Source organism: Truncatella angustata, assembly GCF_020726525.1.
Source record: "Truncatella angustata strain MPI-SDFR-AT-0073 chromosome Unknown BKA67scaffold_9, whole genome shotgun sequence".
Lineage (NCBI taxonomy): Eukaryota > Fungi > Ascomycota > Sordariomycetes > Amphisphaeriales > Sporocadaceae > Truncatella > Truncatella angustata.
In genome coordinates this window covers 322,498-334,658 of record NW_025763389.1, presented here as the reverse complement: position 1 = coordinate 334,658, position 12,161 = coordinate 322,498, and the positions used below count along the sequence as shown (strand labels likewise).

The 12,161-nt window shown below is 47.2% G+C and overlaps 3 protein-coding genes across 3 annotated transcripts; 2 read left to right on the top strand and 1 right to left on the bottom strand.

Annotated features, from left to right (window-relative positions):
• Window positions 1–8: 8 nt before the first annotated feature.
• BKA67DRAFT_695192 (uncharacterized protein) lies at window positions 9–1,657 on the bottom strand (the record flags this gene model as incomplete). Its single annotated transcript, XM_046109298.1, has 3 exons — window positions 9–370; window positions 1,430–1,452; window positions 1,508–1,657. 3 exons carry the CDS (start codon window positions 1,655–1,657, stop codon window positions 205–207), a joined length of 339 nt encoding a protein of 112 aa, XP_045953136.1. The 3' UTR covers window positions 9–204.
• A 363-nt stretch (window positions 1,658–2,020) lies between these two features.
• BKA67DRAFT_540127 (uncharacterized protein) lies at window positions 2,021–2,592 on the top strand (the record flags this gene model as incomplete). The annotated part of the gene is made up of 2 exons (XM_046100731.1): window positions 2,021–2,415; window positions 2,463–2,592. 2 exons carry the CDS (start codon window positions 2,021–2,023, stop codon window positions 2,590–2,592), a joined length of 525 nt encoding a protein of 174 aa, XP_045953135.1.
• Window positions 2,593–8,860: 6,268 nt separating this feature from the next.
• BKA67DRAFT_663026 (uncharacterized protein) lies at window positions 8,861–9,555 on the top strand (the record flags this gene model as incomplete). Its single annotated transcript, XM_046108111.1, has 2 exons — window positions 8,861–9,100; window positions 9,184–9,555. 2 exons carry the CDS (start codon window positions 8,861–8,863, stop codon window positions 9,553–9,555), a joined length of 612 nt encoding a protein of 203 aa, XP_045953134.1.
• Window positions 9,556–12,161: the final 2,606 nt, after the last annotated feature.

Genomic DNA, 12,161 nt, shown 5'->3' with positions numbered 1-12,161 from the left:
GCAACGTACGTCAGCATCAATAGCCTTCTGAAAAAGATACCATTGCCTTTTTCTTCCAAATGGAACCGATTCGACTCAGCAAAGCAAAGCTCTCAAGGACAGTACGGAGAAAACGAGAACAGGATGCATGACATGCAAAAAGCGCCATGTCAAATGTGACAAAGCTAGACCGCATTGCACCAATTGTCTGAAGAGACGAGGATACTACGAAGGGTATGCCACTAGATCGAAGAAGAAGTAGAAGAAGAAGTAGAAGAAGAAGTAGAAGAAGAAGTAGAAGAAGAAGTAGAAGAAGAAGTAGAAGAAGAAGTGGAAGAAGAAGTAGAAGAAGAAGAAGAAGCTGCCAAGCTGTTGCCTACTATTGCCGCGCCTTAAGGCTACATTAGCAGCATATGTCTTCACAAAGTGTGATTCCATTGTCGGTACTGCTGCTCCTGTTTGAGTTGCTTGGGGGTAACAGGAAGGCCGCCTTCGATCGTGTTAATCAAGGGATGACCCTGACCATGCTAGAAGTCATGCAAGCTTCCGACATACCCGGACCAATCGATGATCACTATATCAACCGCTTCTACACCGACCTGTGCAAGAATTCTCGGATCCAAAAGTTCTGTAGGAACTCAAATGAAGGGTAATATAAGAGCTGTACACCGCATTTTTGCCCCTGTTTACCCTGTTTAACAGAATCATCATGGGCGATGTTGGATCTTCAGGCTACCTGAAATCAATCTATCTATGTCTACGATTATTAGGGGTTCAACTTTTTGAGAACCCTCCACAAATGCTTAACATCGAGTCGCTGCAATCACAAACGCCAAAATACCACGAGTTCCTGTCTCTGACTGGCATCGCCATTCAGTCAGCTAGACAAGAGATCACCAACCCAGCCCACCAGGTATCTTTGCAATGCACATTGGCGTGGTATCTCTTGATAATATCATTATTTTGTCGTGACCTCCACGCGCACGATGAGGCTATGTGGATGTTGAGAGATTACCCTGGCAAAGATAAATTGTGGAACATGCGTAGTCTTTACACCCAGTTCAAAGAAATTGTGAGCTGAAGCGAGCCAATACAGGCGAGTACACCTCTAGAGAAATAGCGTCGGTTGTTACTTCCCAATTCCTTTTCGAGTATGGCGAGGATTGTGTCGTCGTCTGTTATCTCATTCAGTAAACTCTAAGGTCAATCTTCATAGTAGTTCTACCTTTGGGGCTAGCATGCCTTGTAAACATAAACCTAGCCTGTTATATTAGATGTGGTTTTGCAACCCGATAGTATAATCGTCATATTGAATTCTAAAATAGTCACAACCAAATCAACTCTACCAACCGTTTCGTATTCACAAAATACCAATGTATTCTACACAGCGTAATGGAACAGAATTTATAATCCGTGCCCTACACTACTTTTCATGCAAGTCTCTAACTACTGATCGATGGCCTGACTTTGGCACTGGAAGTTATTAGCACCCGAGAAAGAGCTGGAAAGTCGAGCTGGGAGAACTTACCATATCCCAATAGCTGCCACGTTTCTGCACGAGCTCACTATGCGTACCCTTCTCCACCACGGATCCTTGGTCAAACGCAAAGATAACATCAGCGTTCTGGACTGTCGAGAGTCGATGGGCCACCGCAATAGCTGTACGGCCATGACGCATGTTGTCAAATGCCGCTTTTCACTATCTTTTCAGAGTCTGAATCCAAAGCCGACGTAGCTTCGTCCAATAGAAGGATATTAGGATCTCGAATCAAGGCGCGCGCAATTGTGATGTGTTGCTTCTGGCCACCGGACACGGAGACGCTTTTTCCTCCTACATCGGTATCATGACCCGGAACGCGCGGCGGACAACCGCCCTATCCTGTACCCAAATATCGGCGAGGAGAAACTCGAGTTTCTGTCCTCCCAAATAGCTAACATCCTACTTCAATTATCTTCCCTGAAGTTTCCTCGAATCGGCTCGCTCGACGAGAAAGAGGGTGGGATTTCTACTTCCGTCGAGGGGTGTCCCTCGATCGTCGATATGAACGACCTCGTCGTACAAACCAACGCACCAGCAAGCATCCTGCCATCTCAGACCTACGCCTCTGCGGACGAGTGGTACAGGGCCCTCGCCGACATGCACATATCCCAGCTAGCGTTCCAACACAACAATGCCGTAGAAGACGAGGGCGATGCCCGCGATAAATACGCTGCCGAGAGGCGCCCCGCGTCAGAGCCGGAGTCCGAGGGCGGTTTCACGCGGTTTTCAGAGGACTTCAGGCCGGCTAACATCCTTCTCGACAAGGACCTCTGGGTCGTTGGTGTCATCGACTGGCAGTTCGCTCACGCCGCCGTCACGCAGTTTAGCTTCGATCTCCCTTGGTGGCTGCTCCTGGAAGAACCCGAGTACTGGACCGGCGGGTACCGCGCGTGGGTGTAAGTTTACAAGCCTCGGCTGCGGACGTTTCTGTGCGTGCTGGAAGGGGAGGAGAAGAAGATGGTGGCTGCAAACATCGCCAAAAAAAAGTCGGCCGCCTGTCGCCAGCCGGCGATGGAAAGACGGAAGTACCGCTCTCTCAGCGTATGCGCGAGAGCCGAGAGAAACGGGCGTGAATGCGCAACTACGTTGCCAGGAAAGGCTGGGCCCCTGATTTCATTTGGTGGAGGTTCCTGGACGAGAGCTACTTCGGGTCGAACTAGAATCAATACTATCAAAGCCCGGCTAGAGCTTCTTTCCGAGTCGCAGAAATAGATTATAAAGGCGTTTGTGGCGTGTAAGATAGAAGAGAGCAGGAATCCAGGGATCGTCAAATGGGGGGATAAGCATGCGGCAGATCGTTTGGCTCAGCTGCTTGTTCAACGTTAGTGAGGCTCACGGATGTTACACCATGAAGTTGCGATTCACGAGTTCTGAGACTATATACGGCGCGATTACACGAATATATCCCATTCAGTTGAAAGGGACTTCCACACCAGTTTGGCGAAGCCGACCTCACCACGAAGAGCAGCGTTCCGGTTCTTCTCATTTATTATGTTTTTGTCGCGTTATACACGTTTCTTAGCTTAGTTATTTATTTCTTTAATGATTAATACCTCGCCGAACTATAATACTTCTTCGTTTTCTAACGTCGTTTGTCCTTTTATTTACTTATTAACGAGCTTTTAATCAATTTTACAATAATCATTTATTAAAGATTATCAAAAGATGTGGAATGGCTTCTCCATTCATTTCTTTCCGTACAATGTGTGGGCGACAAATAGATCTATTCAGCGCTATAGTACGAAAGGAAGAAGGGATTCTTCCCATCGTACGCGATCTACAGATAGGGGTTTGGCCTATACGGCTGCAAGCTGCCGACAGCCACGGTGTGGCTGTAGTGGCTTGCCGTCAGTACGCCGGTAACTAGCTAGACTATATGGTCGTGCGAGACCGCGGATAACCATATTCCAACAAAAGAGTTATTTGACTAAAAAGAAAAGTAAAACTAGGACTTTCTTCACTGTAAGCCAGTCGTCGTTGACACTGAACCTTCGCATGAACACCAGATCGACTACGGCGTGAAGGAAAACTTTATAGTTCTAATTTATCTCTTCACTGGCTAGATGCAAGATTTATGAGCCACTAGGCGATGTCCGTGAGCCCAACGAGAGCGAGCCTAACAGAGTCTTGTCGAAATTGTTATGAAAGCTCAAGTTGCACCTAACGCCATATTTTCCCCATTGATCACAGAGAAAATGAAAAGCTCGAGGATGAAGCAAGTTTGACGATTGTTTCTTGGTGTCCAACACTGCAAAGCCAGGTTTCATGGCAAAACGATGCGCAAATTCGTGAGAATCCTGTTGTGAGATGTCTAGTATTTTTTACTACAGGGTATACGAGGTTCCAAGGCCCAGGGTCAGTGCCTAAGATGAAATAAAAGACAACAATTAAACAGGAGGCTCTGGAATGACCAGGGTCGGTTTTGTCTCCCTAAAACAATGTATACAAATGTAGTGCAACATGTTGGTAGTATGACACTGTCCAATTCGCCATTCCGGCATTAGGCCACCTGTTCTACGGCAGGCGCGATGCAGGACAGACACAATCGTGGTTGCGATTGTCGTTGCGGGATTGGTTGGGCATACTCTAGAGCCAGTCTTCTGGGTAAATTGAACAATTTGACAAAGACTCCTATTGCCTCCGGATAGGTGTCTTCGTAGTTTGGATTGGAACTGTCATGACGATATCACCTTTTTTCTTGGTTCAATAGGCGATGCCGGAAGTCAAATGCCTCATGTCGGAGTTCATATCCCAGCAGATGTAACGTGCTTCTTATGAGCTAACATCCTGGTAGAAGGACCTAGAAACAAGCGACCACGATCTCTGCAACGAGTCCCACATCATATAAATGGCATGGTGGCAGGTTGACAGAGAGGGGTTTCCCAAGGCGACACCTAGTGGTCGGAGCTGGACCACCCTGTTGAAAATGGGGTTGGAAAGGTCGGCGAAACTGCGAAGATCCCTTGGTACGTTGCCTGACAAACCTCAAGGTCTGGCACCTCCATCGATCATCGGGGGCCAATATAACAGCTCCTGAACAGGTCTCGATCTCGATCCTACGACATATCTTATCCACATGCAAGCACGACAGATTTGGTTCTCTTTCGCGCAGAGACTGATGCCGAGATTAAAAAGATTTACGGCGCTACAATCGGTTCAAAAATCTACGCCAAGGTGTTGAAACGCTCGGGCAATTTTCTCCGGAAGGTTGCGCCCACATTTGTCGCGACTTATTGTGACTTTGCGCTGAGGTCCCACCTCTGTTAGGTGTATGTATGGTCTCGATAGGGCTGTCGTCCCACCTGCCCGTCGGTGTCGAAGAAACAAGTTCGAGGGCCGAATATTGGCACGGTGTACGGCGTGATCGATGATTAGCCTTCGGGGTTGAGTAGATGAAGAGCTCAAAGAAAGCGACCGTGTCAAGCTTGACAGCTCGTCTACTTCGGAAGATAAGCTCCTCTATAAATAACCCTCGGACCCTAGACATAATTATGAAAGCAGTGTGTAATATAACAGTGCCGTAAATATCTTTTTCTTATTATTATTCTTTTTTCAGCTCTGGGGGTTTGCACACACGTACAGGGCCCGACGCTCTTGTGTTTTCACACTGCCAACGCGTTTAATTGCAGATTGCGATTACGCTGTAGCAATATCCTATGACGCAAACGAACAAGACAGAGCGAGTCGGTGTATGCGATTGGTTGTTGTCACATCCAAAGGTGCCCAAAAAGGCATACCTTGGGCCATACACCAACCTACAATGAGGCAAAGCCCAGCCACAAGGTATGACGAAATTATGTGATGAGCTGCATTCTGAACGCCTGGAAGCGGGAGCTAAATCCAAAAGCTAAATCCAAAAGATGGGGCCGATAGCACTTACTGTGGTATAGTCAGCCGGAGATTGACACCCGAAAATCATTGGTCATCAGGTAATTTTTTTTCCCCTACAGTAGTATGGATTGTATGAGGTGCGCGTGGAACTTGCAAATAATTCTAAAACCTCTGTTTCCAAAATTCGATATAGTAGGCTATGGCTTCAGAAATGAGCAATTTTGTATTTACCATATCTTGTTCTCTTTTTAATTTCGTAGGCACTTTAGAAAACCGTGCTAACACGAGTTGATGAGAACGTTAGCAGAAGCCTCCTGAGAGAGTACCATTGCGCCATCCCAGATAGTGGATGGTTTGAACTTGGCCTAGTCTAGGAGGGCTTTCAGGTTTACGCGCACCTATGTGTTAACCATTCAAGCACAGTATACGTGTATTGAACCCTTGGCACAACTATGCAGGCGGTATTTACCCGTCGTCTAGGATAGCCATAAGTCCAATTAAGGTCGTCTACAGGTAATGTATGGTTCCTTGGCAAGTTGATATACTGGGCACAAATTCTTCTGAGATTTGACGACAGTGCCGCCTTGTACAATGCCGAATGGGTATCATAATTCTACAGCCTGTAAGGGCCGTCCATAGCTCGGACTGGTTCAAAGTTACCAATGTGGCAGCAACAGCCCACACCTGACGGAACAGGGCCCAGAACTGTGTAGGTGCGTTGATAATAACAGTATCAAGGCTTATGCCGGGTCCGGGAGATCGAATCACTTTGGTCTTATCTCGAGAAATTCTGCATCTGATGTTTTTACAGTACAGATAACATCTGGTTCCTTTGAAGATGATTACTCGTGCTGTATAGACGCTAGTCTAAGTAAAATACAAGGACTAGAAGATCTGTTGACCACTTTTTGTCACAAAGACCATACATACTATGCACAGTTCAGACCAACATGAGCCTCAGCTCATCGTAAAGCTGATGGTAAGAGCTAGGCAGTCCTTTAATAGCATTGATTGGTCTGAGTTGTGTTGTTATTATTCTTTAGATATTTCAAAGTGTAACTTAGGGTGCACAAAACCAGTTTGCCCCTCTTAGCCGCTACGCAAACGGAGCAAGGTGGAGTCGGCCGTTTGGAGCATTGGACCCTTTGACATGCCACTTATGCTAGGCTCTACTAAGTATGCTCAAGTTGGCACCTCACATAGAAACGTGACTACATACAAGCCCAACCTACCCCCTTCCTTTCGTAAGTTTTAGTTTGGTAGTCAGTCTAGTTCTAAGAGATACCTCGTTGTGCAACCTTGACCACTTAACGTACCCTTAGTGATCTTTACATTTTACTCGTAATAAAGGTATCTTTATTTTTACATAAATGTATCGCAAAAAATGTCAAGCAATTTAAAAGCAATAATTATAGCTAATTAAAATCTTAGTAACCCCCTTATAGCGTAGCTTAGTTACGGTATAGCACAGATCACTATGGCTTGGTTAATGTGTGAATTCTTATGGCGCCCCACTTATAACTGACGATTACAAAGGGGGACCCAAGTTGTCTGATTCACCATACCAACCTAAGCTGATTGGATCTACAGAATACTCTGATAACCTCACCTATCTCCTCAAAAGCCCAAACTGGTTAACTTCCAATTTTTTTGGGCGGCAGGGTGCATGCATGTGGATCTAAATCAGAATCCCATATCGAAATCTCATATGGAAACCGCATTTCAAGACAGGAAATCGAGATCTCGCATGCGAGCATTCTTTCTACGCTTATAGAAGCCGGGCTCGGAGAGAATGCTCCGAGCACAACTTGGGAGCTAATACTCCGGCCTTTGTGGATATGAGAGCGGGGTACATGACGAAAAGAACAGCGGACTGCAGGTTGTCCCTGATCTACAAAATAATCAACGAATCAAATGCCACAAAGCTCTTCCGGTAGCATTCCGACCCTAATGAGCGGACTAATGTCTCCGCGGGGGGAAATTCAGGAAACAATGGAGGGAGAAAAAAAAATTGACGAGGACGAACAGCTTTTGTTCCCGACATCGAAGCAGGGTAAATACTCGCCACGCCGCCCTTCAGCCTGCTTCCGCTATGTGTTTGGCTGATTTAGACTACACGACATGACCATCAAGGTCCGGGTTGGATTGATGTTTGGCTTTAGTTAAGAGCGCCTGCAAGTGGGTTTTCACCGACGCATAAATTGCAGCCTATCAGCGTTAGGATTTGACAGAACAGAAATGCATTGGAAGTGCCTAGCCCAGCACAAGTTCCCTACAGTACACTAGTCTAGCAGCAATAATAGGGAAGTAATACATTTTTGTGTCAAGTACGGCTCAGCCGCATAATCATGTACGTGGGTACATACACAGTACCGTCTTATGATCCTTGGCTCTAAGTCCGGGCTTGCTCGTGGATGGCGAGGTGTTCTGCTTGGAATTTAAACTCGCTGCTAACTTCAGCCGCGCCGCTGGTTGAAGCCAGCGTCCGTCCTGACACCATACCTAGTACTGAGGGTATCCAAGGCAAACAAGGTATGTCAGTGAAAATTCGACCAAACGTTGAGAAAGAACTAATTGGCTCCCCACGACTCCCCTCCACAACCGAGCATCCGTCGCATCCTGGTGACTGGGAGAAACCTTTCTATCATGGTGCATACTTAGCTCTGGAAGCTTTCCTGATTGAGTATACCCATAGTTGACATCACCAGGACCCGTTAAATAGGGACCATTGATCGCTGGTGTGTGTCGTACCTGGCTTGCCTGGTCATTGCCGGGGGTTCTTTCGACGGTCCGCTCCTCTTCAATGGTAAACTTGGCGGACGAAACACTGGCAGCCCGCCACGAGAAGCAAAAGGCGTGTTGCACCCCACTTACGGAGGCAAAAGAATCGCTGATACCAGCATTCCTCATACACATTCACTTTCACCATTCCGACCCATCCCATCCCCAGAGCTAGAACTAGATATTCTAACCCCAGCTGCTGCAGTGGAGGTAGAAGGTGCGCACCCGAACGCATCACGATCAAGCGCCCTCGCCCCCCCCCCCCTCCCCTCCCGTCCACTGCCCTCCCCCCAATTCCCGTCTTATCCCACGCCCCGAACTTTGCAGAACTCACAAGAACATACCGTAGCTGCCCACTTTCTGCAATCAATTCGTCCATCGTTTGCCTGGACAATGCACAACACGGCAAGCATCAAAGTACCAAAGGCCCCCGCGACTTGAACCAAGCTCCCAGCTCCTAGACTAGCTCCTGGCATCTTGACACGCCAGGCACCTCAGCTCTGTTCTCTTTTTCAATAAAGCACCTACAGAAATACGTCACATCTCCACGAACCCATCCACTTGTTTTGTTTCTGCAGACTGCCACAAACTCTTACACCACACGCCCTTCTAAGCTTGGTCCTCATTTGTTGAACGACTTGCAGTCTCTTAGAAAATCTCGGTCAGCTCTTTGAGCACCTTGCCCACGCCTCCGCTGCCGTGCCTTTTCGTTGCGAACTCACCTCCACCATGAATTACTGGTCTCCCGACTCTTCCACTAGCAATCACGACCAGTCTGAGCGATTACAAGCATTCACCACTGACAATGAATTTTCTGACCCTTACGGGATGAACGTCTTACCACCCTCCGATCCATCTGCAATGCAACATTCCTTGCCGCCTAGCGAATTCTTCACCGATATGGCTGGCATGGCTGGCATGGACAACATCAAAAGTGAGATGCCTGATTGGGATATGCGGGCTGGCAGTGTATGTATACCACATTGCCACACATTTTGACTTCTCCCATGGTGGTACTGTTGCTCATGCTAATGTTCTTTTTCGGTTGACAGACACCCAATTCAGATGTCACACCCGATTCCGACTTGCTGTTCACGGCAGCTTCCCGCAAAGTACGATCAGCCAAGGGTCGGCGTAACAACTCGGCGTCGACTGATAGCTCTGGAATGGGTCCGTCAACCGACCTGAGCAGAGAAAAGAATCGAATAGCCGCAAGCAAATGCCGAAGAAAGAAGAAGGTCGAGGAACAACAACTTGAGGAGCGTCGTCGAATGCTCCAAGTACAACATGCCATACTCCAGGACTCGGCGGCACAACTCCGCAATGAGGTGCTGCACTTGAAAAATGAGATCCTGAAGCACGGCACTTGCGACTATCCTCCCATCCAAAACTATATCAAGCAGGCCGCATCACAACTTCGATAAGAATCTTTGTGCTGATAGACATCGCAACCGGGTTGCGGTGCGCGGTTTTATTTTGGAGATGCTCTTGCCCACGTGTAAAACGCACTGTTGTCGACACATCCAAGCGCTGGCGTGTCGCACACTTGTTATTGATATTGTACTGCCGGCATTTGCGTCAACCTGAAATGTTGTGCTTCGGAAGCTGCGGGGCCTGGAATGCTCCTCAGTCGAGCTTGAATTTGCACCGATGCGGAAATGGAAATGGGATGATACCGAAGGAGTCTTTGCTTTCCAGGCGTTTGGCAAGGCGCGGATGATATGGTTTATGTGACGATTGACGATATATTGAAAAGCGACTCTTTTCCCTGTTCCCACGTGTCGTGGACAACTCATCCATGCTTTTGCACCTCGCTTTGAGTCGACGAGTAGCCCACGATGTGGTGGGAAGAACCAATCGACGCAGATGCGAATATAAACAACATAGGCGTGTATATTCTTCTGTCAATAAATAAATAAAAACACCATTTACCTATCAGACTCTCGTCACTGATATCGCCTTGGTTGAATCCAGGTTGATGTTAGTATGCAGCTGGTCAGTTGACCGATTTGTGTGGTTGGAATCGTGTGATCAGACGTGGTATACGTTGTGATGGCGGCATGCGATAACTCCATGAGACAGTGCGACTTGATAAACTAGTCCTATATCATTGGGCGGGAGTCGGCAATGAGGGTCATTCCTAGCAAAATGATTGCGAGAGTAAAAAGGGAGATAAATATGAAAGAGAAACTAGTTCGGTATGGGTTGGAAGATTAAGGATAGGTAAATTATCGTGTTGGACGGCAGGACTGTCTGTTGCCATTGCATTTCGTACTCGAACCCAGTTTCTTGTGACATGCCTTCGACGTATATTTACGATGCTTGTGCATCATTTCGCCCCGCCTGCTCATCATGGCAGCTGCATAGCTAAAGTGGCAGGCAGGCGGCCCGCAGAGGACAAAACGAACCGGACAAATCTCGTTTCGTAGTATTACCCTTTCGTATTTATTTTAATAACACAACATAATAATGACTTTTACAGAAATTGAAAGTATCGTTGTGTTCGGTTACCAATCGCTATTACTGCCCTAAGTTTATTGACTTCTGAAATTGTTATATATGGTTTCGTATGAGCCTAAACCAGAGGTCCAGTTTATTTCGTCCTCTACAGGGTGGTAGACACAAAAATTGCCGTGGCGGCCACCCATCTCACTTGTGTCCACCGCCTGGCGCTAATCTAGGCGGCCACTCTACGATGCAGTCATGCGAAGAAGCCCCCCAATCAAGCAGACCATTTCTCCAACGGGCCCCATGTTTACGTACAGCCCCTAGGTGTATAAACAAACAAGCTATATTATTCACTATATGTTCTGCTGTCGACTGCTATCGAGGGGAAATGGAGGGTGCTACAACATGACATGCATTGGGATCGGGCCCCTCGTATTATTTCAGATGGAAGTTACTACTATCCCAGGACTTTTGCCACCACAGGCCCTGGCATTCACCATTGTTTCCGCCACTCGTGATCGGCATGTTGTTCGATTTTATGATGTCAAGCCCACACGCTCCAAGGTACATCTCTGCGCGATCGCCATAAGGGATGTTGATACCATAGGCCAATTCCTGCGACGAACCTCGAACTCGTCTCGTTGACACGCCACATAATCTGATTGACTGATTCATGAATATATTTGTCTTTCCGATCGGTCCTAGCCTTGTTACTCTTGCGTACATACGTCAATATCCATGCGCATTAGCCCTTGTGTTGCGTATACACGACTCTCGGGTGTGTCACACTGGTAAAAACTCGCATTTCACAACGTCAGCCAGACTCCCAGACCTGTGCAGTCGTTCCCCCCCCCCCCCCCCCCCCCTTTTTTTTTTTTTCCTTTTTCTTTTCTTCTCATTTTCTTCTTCTTCTTTTCTTCTTTTCTTCTTTTCTTTGTGCATTGTTCGTCTCCATCTCTTACCAACTGTGCACAACATCTACGGAGTAGGCCCCACGACTATTACGCAGTGTTGCGGAATAGACTTTCGGCAAACCATGGAAACTCCCGATACTGGGTAATTTAAGCAGAGCAAGTGGTGTCAACTGAAACAGCAACTGAAAGAGAAAGTGATCATGCACGGTAATCAGCGAATGTATCTAGCATCGGTTCATTGCAATAGTCAACTGCAAGATTTGGTCATATTACCATTTCAACAGACAGACCACAGATTCAATGCCCGAGAGCTCCTAGCATAGAGCAAATGCCAACCAGAATGCAAACCCTAACCAGGCATGATATCTTCACGCAAGGTACAATGCGTAGAAAGAACCCAGAAGCAAGTGATCGGCTTGACTGAACCACCGCGCAGAACATCACAAAAAAAATGCAGAGCCTTCCGATGTAGAAACTTCCAAACCTCATCCGACTGGCCATTGCTCATTTCATGCTCCTTGCACGAGCCTTCCCAGAGCTCGAGGAATGCGATGGCCGATCATCATGTCTCAATATCTAGAGTAAAACACATGTCCTCGTTCTCGTGGCTTTCTACTGTTTCACATTCAGGCATCCCCTAAATACATAATCGATCACACCACGGCGGG